At 45.7% G+C, this 15,954-nt stretch overlaps 1 protein-coding gene across 2 annotated transcripts; it reads right to left on the bottom strand.

Moving 5' to 3' along the window:
• Positions 1-102: 102 nt before the first annotated feature.
• ago3b (argonaute RISC catalytic component 3b) lies at positions 103-15,766 on the bottom strand. Of its 2 annotated transcripts, none has more exons than XM_040188714.2 (20): positions 15,539-15,766; positions 15,050-15,327; positions 12,991-13,174; positions 12,722-12,842; positions 12,363-12,571; positions 11,971-12,107; positions 11,526-11,660; positions 10,417-10,504; positions 10,172-10,319; positions 9,120-9,239; positions 8,256-8,399; positions 7,587-7,720; positions 7,121-7,305; positions 6,839-6,998; positions 6,569-6,659; positions 5,552-5,746; positions 5,248-5,382; positions 4,799-4,900; positions 4,349-4,548; positions 103-4,040 (listed from the first exon to the last, which is right to left on the bottom strand). In XM_040188714.2, exons 2-20 carry the CDS (start codon positions 15,066-15,068, stop codon positions 3,932-3,934), a joined length of 2,616 nt encoding a protein of 871 aa, XP_040044648.1. In that variant the 5' UTR covers positions 15,069-15,327; positions 15,539-15,766; the 3' UTR covers positions 103-3,931. The 2 variants fall into 2 exon arrangements, with proteins under 2 accessions (XP_040044648.1, XP_040044647.1); XM_040188713.2 differs by having other exon boundaries at positions 7,587-7,753; positions 15,539-15,717.
• Positions 15,767-15,954: the final 188 nt, after the last annotated feature.

The following is a 15,954-nucleotide window of genomic DNA, read 5'->3' as shown; positions in this document are numbered from 1 at the left end:
TGAAAGTTTAGACTGAAAGCAGTGAGCGCGTTTTGCTGCTCTGAACCATTTGCTTTTTATGATGACTCATCCTTCTGACGTCGTGTGAAAATGAAAAACACCTTTCATACATTAAGTATTTATTAAAAAAAAAAATTAAATATGACAACCAAATAAAAAGGCTCAATTTTAGGACCATGATCAGATTAAGAGCAAAGACACAAAAAAAAAAAAAAAGGTCTGAACGTACAGTTTTACTTCTAAAAGTGACATCATTTAATAATCAGGCAAAAAAGGACATTGATATACTGTGAAACCCAAACATAGTTTTCTTTGTGTACGATATGCAGCCAAGCACAGTTAAAGACGCGTTGTTGTGGGGGAACCGGGCACAACTCAACCGGTCCAAGTAAAGATGGAGGAGGAACTTAAGGGAGGGGGGGGTCAGATAGAGATTGCACAGAAACGTCAGGGACTGCGTCATTATTGCCGTCCATTCAAAATGAACACATCAATTCATAACAAGGAGCAGAAAGACTGGTTTGAAGGCAGTAAGGGAGGCGTCATGTCTCTATGGAAACAAAGAGGAATAAATAAATGCTACATCCCGTCTAAGCTGAGCTACTTGTTACCTACGGAGTCGGGACGGTTCCCCTATGACGTCGTGTTGTTGGTTAGAAAGGTTAGTTTTTGGGTTGTGCTTGAGAGTGCCGATCCCCACAGGCCTTTTGGTCCGGTCAGCTCCACACCGATCAGTTCTGCATATTTTGTGTTCTTGGCATATGTTGGGGGTATCCACACACACACACACACACAAACAAACACATAGATGCACACAATCACACCTTACAGTATTATCATGTATCAATATATACTCATCAATGTAGACTCGGGCCTGAGGGCCTTTCTCTGAAAGTTAAAGATTTTTGATTTACTTAGTTTTTTTTTTTTTCCAGCACCATCAGGAAAAGGCACAGTCTGTTTACGGATAAAAGCAGTCCGAAGATGAACTTTCAACCCCCCTCCTGCTCCGCTCACCAATATGCGAGAATAATACTAAATAAAAAATAAAGGCTTCACTTAGCAAGTGCATTGAGAAATCCATCAAACTCAAAGTCCACTTCGTTGACGCGCTTCTGAGATGACAAAACGACAGCGGAGGGACTTCTTCACGGAGAAGGGTTGACGGTCCATCCGATCACTCGCGCTACCGAACAAACGTCCCCCCTGCCACACGGGTCGACGCCGCGATCGCTTTTTCCAAACAAGTAAACCTATTGCATCATCAAATCACAGACCACCACAATTATATTGAACGCTATATCTCCACACGGCTCCCGGTTCAAATAGGACTTTGTTAGACAAAAATAAGTGGTGTGTGCGTTACTTTAATACCTCTACATATAAATATATCTAAATCCAAACTTAAAAAGGCTTTTTATTTCTCAAGGACAAAGGCATCTGATGTCCTGCCCGGTCAGACACTGCCCACCGGCTCCGGAGGTGGATTTACTGTACGTATTATTAGGAGCCGTCGGAGGGTAATAAGGCTCCATGTAGACTTACAAAACACTAGCAGAGCGCTAGCCAACAATGTTAGACATGCCCACGACTAGTTCTCTTCAAGTAAAACAAAATTGCTGGTAATGTCTGACATTAAGAAACAGCTCTGACGCGGACGAGCTGCTCGGGTAAATCCTTAGAATTAAAATGTTTCAAACCGCGACTTCCAACAACAAGTCCGTCTCTGTCCAACCATAAAAACAACTCTTTAAGTGCAGTAAAATAGCATTATTCTCTTAATCTCTCTGTATCAATATATAGCCAGTATGTATCTGATGAAATATTAAATCAACGTGTTTTCCGTATAGCAGCTTAGGTGTGGTTCTGGTGACATGTGGCTTGCACAGTAAGCAGTACACAGTAGATCAGCTCGATGCTGCAGCAGCCCCCCCCCCCCCCCCCCGACCAGGCACGTTGGTTTGGTCCAAGTGATGAAACCTTATTAGACTAAACTGCGAGGCCACGACTTAAACAGCTGGCCCCCGAAAAACCAAAGTACTGATTAAGGGCATGAGACATATGGATACAATTCCTAACGTTGGCTTCTTGAGGTTTTTATGTGATTATTTGGGATTGATTAGCAACCAGAGTCCAAATGTAGCAGAAAATCAGTTCCTTGCTGCATGACGACGGTTTTCTCCAAAGTAAAATACATCTATGGAAACCGCTTCCATGATCAGTTCATCATTCGTTAAAGCAAAAAACGTTGATGTTTTTCCTTGTCATATGTGATCTTTAGACAACCAGTGGGAAATTAGAACGTGGAAATAATCACTAGTTACTGCCCTACTCCGGACTGTTAGACATTAAACTGAAACCTCCTCTGAGGACAAACGCAGCAAAGCTTAAGTAGGTGACACGGACTCTGAAATGTGAACATAAAGTGAGTCTCATCGCGCGAGGACACGCATCCAAGTACGATACCGTCCAGCGAGACACCGTCACAAAGTTCACTTCTTGTCGACAACGCTGTGTAAATGTGTAAAACCAATTACAACAAATACTGAGCGAACGGAGCAAAAACCTACGAGTCAAATTGACGGCAGGACGAAACTACTGGACTGCGACGCGTCGCTGAGAGCGTTTCACTAAATGTTTCACCAGAGGCTCCTCGACCTTCACACCATGAAGAGCTTTCCATCCAGCCGCACACATCAGGCACTTTGTTTAATCACTCTGTACCCAATCGGACCGCTCAGCATCCGTCCTACTCGTCCACCAGAAGGTCAAATACATGTCCACGTCCTTCGTCACTTGCCTAAAGTCACTCATAACAAACAAAGCTTTACCTCGCCAATACTTGCTAAAAACTATCCACCGCTGGACCCGCTCTCTCTGCGTTACACATTATTGCACAGTTTTGTTTTTTTCTTGACAACTAAAAATTGGTCAGTTCCTCGTCTTAAAAACCGGGACGAGTCCAAAGACGTGTGGTCGCGAGAGGATATAAGCCGCGCTGCTCGGATCGATTGCTGAGCGTTGATTCAGGTCAGACGAGTCACAAACAAAGACGAGGAACACGCACACCGTGGGTTTGGTAGAACACGAGCTGGACTGGGAGAGAGGGAGGCCGCGGCGTCGGACTCCAACAGTCGTCTTCATGCAGGTGGCCTCGCGGTAAGGCCTCATGCGATGTACAATGCTTCATCGATGGCTCCACGTGGCATTGTTGTAAAAAAGAAACTTAAAAACTCTTCTCATTTCATTCAGCGCTATGCGTCTTACTGTCTGGCTGAATGAATGAGAGGAGCCACTGGCTTAAAGGGACGCAGGAGAGGAACCGCTGAGGCCGCCTGCCGTAAAAAACAAACAAAACAAAAAAACGCTTTCGTTTTTACGAGCATTCCGTTGCCGTGGCAGCCGCACATTTGAAAGAGGGAAATCACATAGACATTATTATATCTAGACAAGCTGAAAAATCAAACAAAACATGTAAAACAGTCTACATTGTAAAATCTGCAACAGGCTCAACGTGAGGCTACAGAGCGCGTCGGCTCTTCACTGGTTCCACTTTCACCCGTGCACCAAAAAATCTTCAGTTTTTGTATCCGCCGTTATGTTTTTTTTTCTTTAACACCAGGAGGGAAGAAAGCAGGAGAAACGTTGAGCTGCTGCCAGAATTGAAAGGCGAGGATGTGACTCGTGAGCTTTGAAAAGAAAACAGAATCCATTGTGATTCAGACAGCAGAGGAGGTAAAGCCGACAGAGCGATGCAAACGACTGGCTGGTTTCAGATTGCATAACGTGGCTGCAACTCCTCTCCGGCTTGCTACATCCTCGCAGCCGGCGATGACCAGAGCTGCACCGCCGCAGGGGTGGGGTCGCTGCGCGCAACGCAGCTGGCCGCAGGCCGGCTGGGGAAGTCGGGTGTGGGGGGGGGGGAGGACGTTCAGGCAAAATACATGGTGGTCAGTGTGTCGTGGTGGATCTGGACAGCTTTGGCCAGCGCTGAGGGGTCCCTGCCGTTACTCTGCCCTGAAACGTGGCTTCCCTCCGCACTGTCGGGAGGAGGGGGGAATGAGAAGTAGGGGTGAGTAATATTTAGAAAGAGTACGCTACATTATAGCCATTTAGTAATGTCGGCACTGACCACTTAAGTGATCCTAAACGAAGACTGTACAGCATGGTTCATTCCTTACTTACAAATACAGTTCAAAACATATTTAGACACATCAAACTTCCATTGACATTTATATTTAGCATTTTCAGATGACAAGTTGACTTTATTTATTTGTCACGCATGCTCAGCAATCTCACAATCTGACAAAACAGCAAATTCAATTGGATACGAATGAGGTTTGCCCACCTGTCATGCTCTTTGTCAACAAGGTGGTAGCGGGCACGGAAGGCCACCAGGTGGGCGTAGTAAGCTGGAGCCGGGATGGAGACGGAGCGCGTGCAGCGCACGTAGGTGTGGCACAGCTGGTAGGTGAGGAGCTGGAACTCGTCGCCGGTGAAACAGTTGTCGTCCCACAGAACGTGGTAGTGGGAGGGCCGGCTCGTACCCTGGAGAGGAGGAGGCAAGTTAATCTTACCCAGGAGGTCACATGGCCGCCAATCAAAATGCATTTAGGCATGCAGACGTGGTCATGACAACTTGGAAGTTCAGACAGAGCGTCACAATGGGGGAAAGGGGGGGATTTAAGGGAGTTGCTGGTGTCTGAGATAAATCTGCAGCAACTGCGTAAAGCGATCATGTCAATATGGACCAAAATCTGTGAGGAATGTTCCCAACACCTTGGTTTTAAAAGCGTACCTGGATTCCAGCATGACTGCAGAGGTAAAAGTCAAACTCGTAGGGGTGGGTGATGTCTGTGTCCACTGTGGTGCCGGCAGGAATGTTTCCACTTCGTCCAACCTGACAGGTAATTCATCAAAATGATTGAGAGGTCCAACCAGAAGAAAATCCCTTTTACAGACGTGAGCAGTGACCCGAATGTCAAATCCTGCTTTCTAATTTATTTTGGTAGATAACCGTTGACCCTTTATGCATTGTATACTTTTAACACGGAAATACAAAATCAAATTGTCTAAATCAGGATTGTAAATAGGACTTCAAACTCACACACGTACCCACGCACCACTCATGCATATGAAGCAGGATCAAAAGATTGATGAATCAATCAAACAGGTGAAGAAAGTAGGCAGCCTTAACATCTCCAAGACCCTCAGAATACGACCATGTCCCTCCTCGGTGTAACTCACCCGCTCGTTGCGATCTGCACAGAAGAGACGCGTGTGATGGCGTTTCTGCACAACAATGTAAGTAATCCCCGGCTGATATTCCTTCTCTAAACTGATGCAAGCCTCCCTGATGGCCAGCAGCTCGTAGTACAGCACCTACAGGGGAAAATAAAAGTTAGACCAATAACTAAACTAATTAGCACAAACGTTTTTTTTTGTTGATAAATTGTTGCCAATGCAGATTGAGAGTAATAATTAAATCTACTGTGTAGCAGAATAATCTAAATAGTATTGTGATAAGCGGCAAGGAAAGGAAATGCGTCACCTGTCTGAACTGCCCCTCTGACACGCCGTCCCTGTAGAAGATGATCCTGGTTGGTTTGTAGCGGGTCGATTTGTAGAACTGGATCAGGAGCTCTCGCACCATGGAGGCCAGGTCCTGGATGACCTCCTGTCTCGGCCTCTGGACCCGCACCGTGGCGCAGTACCGGCTGGGGTGGGCGTCCATGCTGCCCACCACCTGTGAGGACACAGCATCTCTGGTCAATAACTCAACTCGCAAGACTATTGCTACTGAAGAGCAGTTAACGGCGGTTACATCCCTCGACTGATGTCTAGGGGAGCAACAAATGAAAAGAAACTATAACAGAAGGGATTTGTAACCAAAAGAGGGATTTATTTCACAATAAATATTTTTTCCCCTCTTTCTTTCCTGTTTCCAGTTTCTTTCTTCAAGTCAGTAATGCCAGAAAAATGTCACGTTTCTCAATACAAAACGGTGGTGAAAGAATAAAAACAAAACGAATGCTTTGAACTAGTATTACAAAGTTAAAACAACTCATAATTCTCTATTTTTAATTAAATGAAAAGCGTCTCCTATAAGGGCTTCTCAGCTACAGCTACATTTTACCAGATGGCATTTGCACACACCATGATTGTTATATTGTACCTTATACTTGCGTAATAGTATTATCTATAGAATGGAAATTGAAACTCAATGATAACGTTCTATATAGCTCTCCTACTGCTGACATCAACAGATTCACATTCGCTACGGTACAAGCACGGTCCCATTTTTAGAATCTTGGCAACTGAACGCTCTTTTTTTTCCCCATGGTCTGCATAGCTATAAACTACTAAACATACACAGGAAACACTGCATTAAGGAAAAAAGGACGTAGCTTTGACCATTGGTGCTATTATTAATGCGGTACAAACGACCAATGAACATTTGCATTAAAATGGTTGCCAAAGGTCCAAAAAGTCATTTAAGGGAGCGAAAGAGCATATTTGGCAGTAGACACACGCTGATATGAGATGGGGATGTGAAGTGACGACTCACCGCTGCAATAGATGGCTTTTTCCCGTCTCCTGCTGGAGGGTGAGTGACATCCGCCCCGAGGAAGATGACAGGCTGCTGGAACACAGAGGGCCTGGATGGATGGAAAGAGGCACCAAATTATCTCACGTTGCAACAACAACAGTCCTATTTTAAGGGCCAACAGGCCGGCAGTGAGCAAAGAGAAAGGAATGCCAACGTGACTGCGTGAAGCAAAAGTATCTGAAAACTACAGAAGTTTTACAATTATCTTTATTGTCGTGTTAATTTTACCGTTGGTGTGGAACCAAGATGTTGTTGATGCCTCCCAGCTTGACGTTGATCTTGAGGCAGAGGTTGGAGAGCGTCTGAGGGGACGTCTTCACTACGTTCTTCACTTGCACACATTGAGTGGCCATGCCAAGAAGGGTGTCCCCCACCCGCTTCACCTCAGCTGTGGGTAAAAGAGAGGGGGCGGGGGGGGGTTCATTTTACTCTGCAACGACTGATCCTGGATGGACTTAGAGGCCCTACTATTAAAACGCTAGTGGGTATTGAAGCGGTTATTGATTGTACCGTAGACGGGCGTTTTCCCTGGCAGGATCACGATGATGAGCTGCAGCCCCGCGTAGGTGTTCTTCAGGTGTCTGAACATGGGCTCCACGCTGTCGGCTCCCTGGGCATATTTACAGAAACATGGCTGGCCTTGGATTGGCATCCCAGCATCCTTAGAGATTTTACGCAGCTGGTCAGTGAAGCTCCTGAGCACAAAGAAATCAAATAAATGACCAGACAAGTTTTAAAAAAAAATGTTCATATCACTACCAGTACAGTATTGCAAGTATAGTGACCAATTGTTTATATTAGATTACAATTCATTTGATTGGTTTCTTTAAATGAGAAACTTCTGTTTTTAGAAAGATTTTATACATTTCAGATGTAAATATACATATATTTGGTTGCATTAAATCTGTCGATACTCAACCCTTTAACACTCCAACTAATCTAACCCGAGCAATCGGGGGGATTTGTGTGAACTCACTTAAGGATCTCTTCTCGGCACTGCCTCTGGGTGGCAAAGCAGGCGATGGCCCACATCTTGATCTCCACTCCGGTGTGAAACTGCTTCCCCCTCATGTCCCACACGCCGTGGCTGGGTGTGGCCACCGTGCGGTTCTGCAACGACAGTGCAGGGTTGATCTGCTGGGACTGACAGTCACATGGACACAAACGGTACAAAAGGAAACAGACAATGTATGGATTCAAACAGCCAGTCGGATCTCAACATCAAAGGCTTCGGTGTAATTAACAGGCTCACATTGGTTGTTCTGATGATCGTGCCATTAGAAACGAATTTGAATCACACACTTCCCATGCAGTATTTTTTAGGGACTTCACGCAAAGCAGAGACTGTTTCTATACGTGACCACTACAGAAAAGCCAGCATGTGTAAAACAAAGAGTGTAAAAGACGTGTCAGGTGGTTTTAGAGATAATTGGGGATTGCAGGACATGCGCCAAACCGTAAGCTACAGATTATCACAGGGTTTGCACACCAAAAGTGTGGCTTTTTATACATTATGCATTGTATGGTTTTAGCACAGAAATACAAAATCAAATAGTCTAAATCAGGATTGTAAATAGGACTTCAAACTCACACACGTACCCACGCACCATTCATGCATATGAAGCAGGATTAAAAGGGAAGGTACCATAAATGGCTCAGAGCTCACTCTGCCGCCATATTGCAGCATCGGGGCCGGCAGGACGCGGCCCGTCACCTGAGCCATCTCGTCTCGCACGCGGAACTGAAACTCCTGGACGAACGGGTCGGCCTCGTAATTTGCACTTCTCACCTGAGTAAAGAAACAATTCATGTATTAGGCCTAGTTTATGCTTCTGCGTTTTCAGAGCGACGCAGACGCAAGCCCCCTTTGCGTGTCCCTTGCGTCGCTTATCACACCTCCTTGCGTGTGTCGAGACATTTTTCTAGGCTTGCGTTGAAAGCGACGCAAGCCTCCCGCAGCGCACCAGGCTGTGATTGGTCCGCTAACTACGTCGTTTACGGAGTCTCACATTTCCGCTTTCACAGCCCGATACCGCCATTATTAAAACGAAGAATGTTTACGAGAGAACAGATCAGATTTAAGAACTTTTGTCGGAAGAAATGCGCAAATATGAGCGCTTATACAAGCCGTTATTGGCGGGTTGTAGAAGCGGGTTTGATTCACGGAGGGAGATCGCCGCAAACGCCGGTTTGCCGGTCGAGAGGAACAAAGTTGTGGAGGAAAATACGGGACAAATGTGTCCGCAATGAAAAGCAGCAGTGGCGATGCACGGGGCAATAAAGTCTATGATAAATAAACAAACAAACAAATAGACGTGACTCTCTAGGTCGTCTTCAACAAAAACACGTTACTCCGCCTGTTGTTCGGGCGGGGGAATTGCTCTGCAACACACGCAGAACCATGAATTGAAACAACACAGGAAGCATGCGCCGGCCTTTACTTTAAATATTTTCTTTGGTTATTATAATGTAAGCAAGCCGTGTGTCATTCTGGCTCCCATCTACTCACCAGTCTGCTGATCTCCTCCTGTCTGTCTGGGGCGGAGCGGGCTGTTGCTTTGATCATGGTTGATGTCTGGTTGTCAGTTAGTTTTTTAATACAGCGTTGTCCAGGTACAATGTTGCACACCTAAATGAAAAAAAAAAAAAAGTCCATTCAGGTTGATTCATCCACATTGTGTCATTACAGCCTTAAAGATTCCGGTAATGAGGGAAACTAAGTAAATGCTGAGGGCTCCAGTGTGCGGATGTGTGCTCTCTGTGCGCGCACCACAGGTGCATACATGGACATACGCACGCACATGTCGGACAAAACTGTCGTGCACAAAAAAAAAGACTGGGTGATTTCAGAAGGGGAGGGGCACGCCCCCCTGATATAATGGTTGGGAAAACACTTCCATCCATCCAAGACACCGAGAGGCCAAACCCAGAGTGGCCATCATTTTTCCCATTTTAACGGTTCACCTTAAAAGATCCGCCCACCTTAAGTGAACCTGGGCAAAGGGTGACCTTCAGTTTAATTAGCAGGTGGCGAGCAGACAGTAGAATAGGACTTGGCTTTTGGAAGTGCAGACACCTCACTTCTAATCTCATATTGACCACCATCCTGATCGGTCTCCTTCACACGCACGCACGTGGTGGTGGCAGACTGGTAGCTTAATAAAATCACGTAGCTAGGAGGACCCAAATACCACAGAAACACGTCCTGTAATCTCCACCACTCTTTCTCAGCTCGGCTGCCCGTTATAAATAGAAACGGGCCCACTGGTGGCTCGTGCACCACAACACACCCTCATAGAAAGCCGAGCGTCTCCATGCTCAGAAAATGATACCGTGGACGTCTAGATACTCTGGTGCAACGTAATACCACCCGAGGCTACTCGCCATGTACACTTGATTCTACTCTCATACACACCTATCATGTTCACATGTGGATTGCACTTAAACCCGGCGCAGGCCAATGAGTATTACAGTTAGCACATTTGCAGGCAGCGTATTACATGTTGATTTCTTCATGCAGTCAAGGGCAACTAAATGAGGTGAAACCAGTGCAATCCTTACCTCCAGGGGCAGATAGGTGTGCTTCTGTTCCTGACCAACCTGCAGACAAGGCAGGTGGGGGTACTTTAGCTGCAAGCTGTATTTCTCTCTGAAGTACTGCGCCACTGTACGCTCAACTGTCTGACCGCTCTCAAGCTGCAGTGGAAATCTGTGGATTTGTATGAAACACAGAGTCTGTTAATGAGAGCCAATGACAGCTTTGATAGTGGAGTTAACAGCGACTACGGTGCGATGTGGAAACGTACGTTTGGAGGCTGGCAGGGCGCCGTGTCACATTGCAGACTCGGTACTTCCTACGCATGGTTCCACAGTGTGTCACTTCCACTTTAAGACCTGTGAAGATGGTGGAATAAGCATCAGCAACATTTAAGTAAAAGTCGGTGACAGCAAGAGAGTGGAACACATGAACAAAACAGTCAAAGAATCCCTCTGGGGCTGTAGTCATAACACTTCCTATTACCACAAGTTGCTCTTAGTAACACAAGTCTAAGAAATAAAGAGAATGATGACAATTTTGTAAGAGGTTCCCTTTACTGTAAAGCCCAGATGAAGTTAGTCACAAAGGATCTCAGCCCTTAGGAAAGCTGCTAAGGTCAAGAACTGTAGGAGGAGGACTTCTATGAGTTAAGAAAAAAATAGGAAAGTGAGAAAAACTGGAGACGAAGGAGAAAAGAAAACGCTGAATGACAGCAAGTTATTGAAACGCTACAGAACAGACGTGCGCAGACAAGGTTTGTGTTAGATCTCTTTAGCGATCCATCTCTTCTGCCACAAACATTGTGCTCACCTCTCGAACACAAGCAATCAGCAAAAACAGATTTGCCGTTGGCATGTTTTCAGAATTTAACTCAAAGCCTGGCAAGCATAGACAATTAAGAAAGCTGAGCCATATAAACTCCTCAATACCAAATATATTTAGTCTAATAATCACCCAACATGATCTATTAAAAAAAGTATTGGAGTTACTGCACACGTGGGCTTGTGTTTCAAACATTGCGTGGGCTACTTTTGAAGTAGGTATGTTGCCTCAAATGTATTCAAAATTATATTAAATCATTTTCATTATCCACCATGTCGGAATAGAGACTAAATTCTACCAACAGACCTACGGTCCCTTTTATGCCCATTATCAGAAAACAAAGCATCATTCTGTATCTTCTTTGGATCAACCAGTCACTTAAAATAAAAAGTCACAGCTCTGCAGTCAACCAATTAATCAATCATGATTGAGGGCTGATTGCATATGTAGTTACAGTGTAAATGATATGTTGAAAGGAATCCCCTCCAGGTATTCCTTCACATATCTTTCTGTACAGGGCAAGGCAACACGAGCGGCCTTTCCTTTGCGACATACCTTTGATCTCTTTGGTGAATTTAACTCTGTGGGAGTCGGTGAGAGGGCGAGGCTGCTCGTCAATGTTGTGAATGTCCAGGACCTCACACATGAACTGGATGACTGGTTGGGCTTTATAAAACGCTGTGGCTGACACTGAAACGGTATGTTAGGAGATCAAACTGTCAAGACAGCACAGCAATAGTTTTTGTTGATGTAGACCCAACATACAGTTAGCTTAGCATAACAACTGGAAAAAGCAATCCTGCTCTGTCAACACAAGTGTAGAGCTTACTAATCAAAATGAGGGATCCAGGTTTTAAGGTGTGTTAGGTCCAGCACATGAGCCATTTTTTTAAATGTCGTTTCCTTTGGACCAAACCAGACCAACCGTTTTTACAATGTTTGTGCTACGCTTAGCTTAGCAGCTGCTGGCTGTGGCTTCACATTCACAGGACAAACTCACCATCGATGTTGAGCATCATTTTCCACATAGCTGGCCGCACTGACTGATGGAATCCAAACCAAACCTCTCTTCCTCCACCCAGCGGATGGTCGTAGCCCTCTGGAGAGGAGAAGAAGGACCGTCCAACAGGCGTGTACCTGATGAGGTCGGACAGGGTAACAGCAGTGAGACAAAGGTTAGTCGAGGTTAAAAAGCCACATGGGATTTGAGTTATACTCCCCGTTTGCTTCATGGTCATCAAGTTCTACTATTTTTGAATGAATATTTCAAATTAAGCAAAACATTTTAATTTGTAGATATTTTAGTACAATATTTGAGTTTCTTTACTAGTCTGGAAATAATCCAAACAAAAGGAACCTACAAACAATCCTTTGGTCAAGAGAGCCACTCACTTCATGGAGGGCAGGTGTCGAAGGACGACGTCCACGGCGTGCACGGGGTTGGTGCTGATGGGTTTCTCCAGGTCCACCGGCTCAGCCACGGCCCGCCCAGTCAACACTTCGTGCAGCATGTGCCAACTGACTAGCGACACAAACCTGATGGTGACTTTGAATGGGCGGTCCTTCCCCCCGTCCCCTGGTAGGGTGACATCTAAATCCACCTGAAAAAAACGGTTTTGAGATCAGTGATGAAAAAAATCAGCAACAATCAGTCCATTTTCAGGATGTCCTATTAAGAATAAGAACGGTGGTTTGTTGTAGGGCCGGACAACACAAGGCACCATTGTACAAACTTTGATGTCATGTCTTACCCCACCAGTGGCCACAGGAATGGGGCTGGCCGTGTAGAGGCTTCTCTTCCCATCGTAAACTGGCAGACAGTCACCAAAGATGGTCACCTTGAAATGCTGAACCATGGAGTCCACCACCTCCCTGAGAGAAAACAAACATTTCACCCCAATCAACACGCACCAAGAATCCAGGATTTGACAACTCGTAGACATTTTATGAATTGATATACAGTAAATATCTATAAAATAAGTATAAAGTAATAAAGAGGTATTAGCTCGGTTTCCATTACCTGTTGACCCGGCGAGGACATTTATCAGGCTTGATATCCACCTCATACAAATAAACATCGATTTTGGGTATTTCCACCTGGAAGCAGTTGGCCAATAGTTTGATGGGCTTCCCAAGGGTGCCATATCCAGGTCGCCTTGGCAACGAGAAAAGGACTTGGGGCTCAACGGCTGCTCCAACGTCTCCTACAACAAAATACAGAAAATCAGTAAGTTAGCGTTTATATCCCAGTCTGGCTTTGTCAATAAATGATGTCATTGTTGTACTTTTAGTTTGACTGCCTATATGACAATCTTGAGTATTCCAAAGTATAGTGCTCGGACTAAAGATGAGCGCCAACGTGGCTCGACATCTGTCGGACGCGGTGAGGAAACGGTTCAGTGACACAACATCCACACCAGCTTATCTAAGATGAGCATTTAGTCTGCACCATCTGTGTCCCAACATTCAACACTTAAACAGCTACAACGGAACACAGATCGGTTAACATGAACGTATTCTACGCTTTCAAAGGAGCTGTGAGAGGAAGGAAGTGGTTAATGTTAAGCTGGAAGGAGCAGACAGCCGTTGCTGGCGCATAAGATGGTCAAACACATTGAATGTTGCTCCATGTCAGCCTGACAAAAAAAAAGAAAATCCTGCCTCTTCGTATAGAAAATGGTTACAGTTAGGTGACATTAAAATAAAGACCTGCTTAGCGGTCACAGGCTCCTCCTGACTCACATGGCCTTTGCCAAAAAGGTGGGCGGGTGACACACCATGCCAATCCGACTCCAATTTTCAGAAATGCCAAACTGGAAAGTACTTAGTGCAGATCACACAACCTCAGAATTTCCGTAAATGTGAGTCAGAGAATCCAAACACAAATGCATACAATGACCTACATGACAACAAGTCTACAAACAGACCCCCAGCTGGTGCGGTTTGTTTGTGATGAAATAAGTGCGACAGAGTTGCTGTGGGCTGAAAATATATAAGTGTCGGGGTCGAAGGCAGAGCCTGAACCTGCCGTAACCAGGCATCATACGGTAAAAAAATGCTCTTCCTGCAGATGCGTCCCAGGCTTCCTCCTCCCATATGCCGTTACCACGGCAATTCTCCTGTGTTGCTGCAGCTTCTCCACGTCTACTGATGGCAAAACTGTTTGTGTGTCGTCTTGTTTAAATGAAACTGTCTCTATTTTACTGTATTTGCATGGTCAGTATTTGGATTTTTTTTTTGCTTTGGAAAAATGCAAAACGTCACCATCTACTCACGATCAAAAACAATAAAACGTTTTCAACTTCCGGCTTCTTAGTTGGTAAGACTTATTGCTGTTTTTGTCACCACTGTTTTGACCCTAATTTCCATAGTTCCTCTTTGATAAAATCGTTTTACTTTCTGTAAAAAAAAACAAAAGAAAATGAGTAGAATGAATGAATGGGTCGGTTTCAGTAAGCAGCTCAGTCCCTCCTCTCAGTCCAGCACGGAACCCCAAAACATAAATAATAAACAAGCTGTGACTCACAAATTGTGTTCAATGGATTTGTAATTAACACAAGCAGTGGCTGTATGTAATGACCAGGGTTGACACCAGCAGGTGTTGAAAGGCTTCACTTCAAACGGACACACACACCTCGAAAAGTGGTTGCGTGCCTCTCTCAGGCATCACGCACACATGACAGGATCACCACCTGCCTCTGACACCTGGCAAAGAATTACTAGACAATACGAAACCCCCCGTGGGACTGGTTTGGGGGAATAACGCACATGTGCACGCACAGCGAGAGGCAAAAGTGACCGTTGACCCCCCCCACCACACACACACACACACACACACACACACACACACACACACACACACACACACACACACACAGAGAGTTTGTTATTCCTGCTAGAGATAGGGATTTCAATAAAGTTGTCCAGCTGATGTGCGTCCACGATGGCCTGACGTCATCTGAACACAGCGACGTGGATCTCAAACGTCGTCTGGCTCGTGTCTCGCGCGCTCTGTAAATAACTCGAGTGCAGCACCTGAACCACCGAATTAAGCATGGCGGTTAGTCGGGGGTTCCCACCTGTTGTTCCGATTTCCATTCATGAGGTCTCTGTCCGGATGACCCGGCCCCCGGTGATCACTTCTCCCCGCGCAGGGCAACGCTCCGCTACCGATCCGCTGTCCGGCGCGCCGCTCCTCGGCTGCGCGGCCCCGTCGCTCCGCGGCTCCGGGCGCTGATGTGGAAGCGGGCCGCTTCGGGGTCCCCTCGACTTACGTCTTCTCCCCCGAAAAGCCTCGGCACGGCTGACAGCTCAAAGTTTCACAAAATGTCCCCACTTCCGTCCGCTGAAGTTCTTCCTGTTATCGCCGAGGGAAAACCAACACGGTGTTCAGGGTGGGAAATGTTTGTGACAGTTTGGACGCGGAGTCGGTAGAATTGAAGCGAGAGTCGTTAGCGGCCGGTAAGCTAATAGTTAGCTTCAAGAGTTAGCCGACGACAGCTAGCAACTCGCTAGCGACTCGACACACAGGATGGATATGAGCGCCTACTCGGTCAGCGGTAGAATACCTCGTCCCGTCTGCTCAACGTCGCCTTCCGGTGTTTCTCTTTATGGAAAAGAAACGTGGGGTCTGGTCACCGTAGCTTCACTATCCGCCGGCGTTCCCCTCGGTGTCGGCGAAACCGGTGTAAAATCTGCACCTCCACCGCCCTCACAGCCGCTAACGTCAACCGCGACAGACTACAACGTCACAGCTTCCGCACAACTGTTCCAAAATAAAAGCTTAAATAACAAATCGTGGCAGTTGTTGCAAAACAGATGTTTTCTCGTTCATTTATTTGTTGTATTGTTCAATACAGACCAATGAATAGCGGTGGAATGAGAAGCTAATCAATAAGCCATTTTTGCGCACAGAGATTACAGTAAAGAACTCATTGACAATAAAAAGATCAAAATCTCAAAAAAAGATGGTTTCAGGTTCCTG

The sequence above is a fragment of the Gasterosteus aculeatus genome, chromosome 10, assembly GCF_964276395.1.
Source record: "Gasterosteus aculeatus chromosome 10, fGasAcu3.hap1.1, whole genome shotgun sequence".
NCBI classification, from domain to species: domain Eukaryota; kingdom Metazoa; phylum Chordata; class Actinopteri; order Perciformes; family Gasterosteidae; genus Gasterosteus; species Gasterosteus aculeatus.
This window is presented reverse-complemented; position numbering and strand designations above follow the sequence as displayed.

What these genes read in the sequence shown, in the direction of transcription:
- ago3b (XM_040188713.2), bottom strand. An exon ending in TGAGCTCTGAGCCATTTATG is followed by an intron (nt 7,754 to 8,255) that starts GTACCTTCCCTT and finishes TGTGACTGTCAG; the next exon opens with TCCCAGCAGATCAACCCTGC. An exon ending in GTGCAGATCGCAACGAGCGG is followed by an intron (nt 4,901 to 5,247) that starts GTGAGTTACACC and finishes ATTACCTGTCAG; the next exon opens with GTTGGACGAAGTGGAAACAT.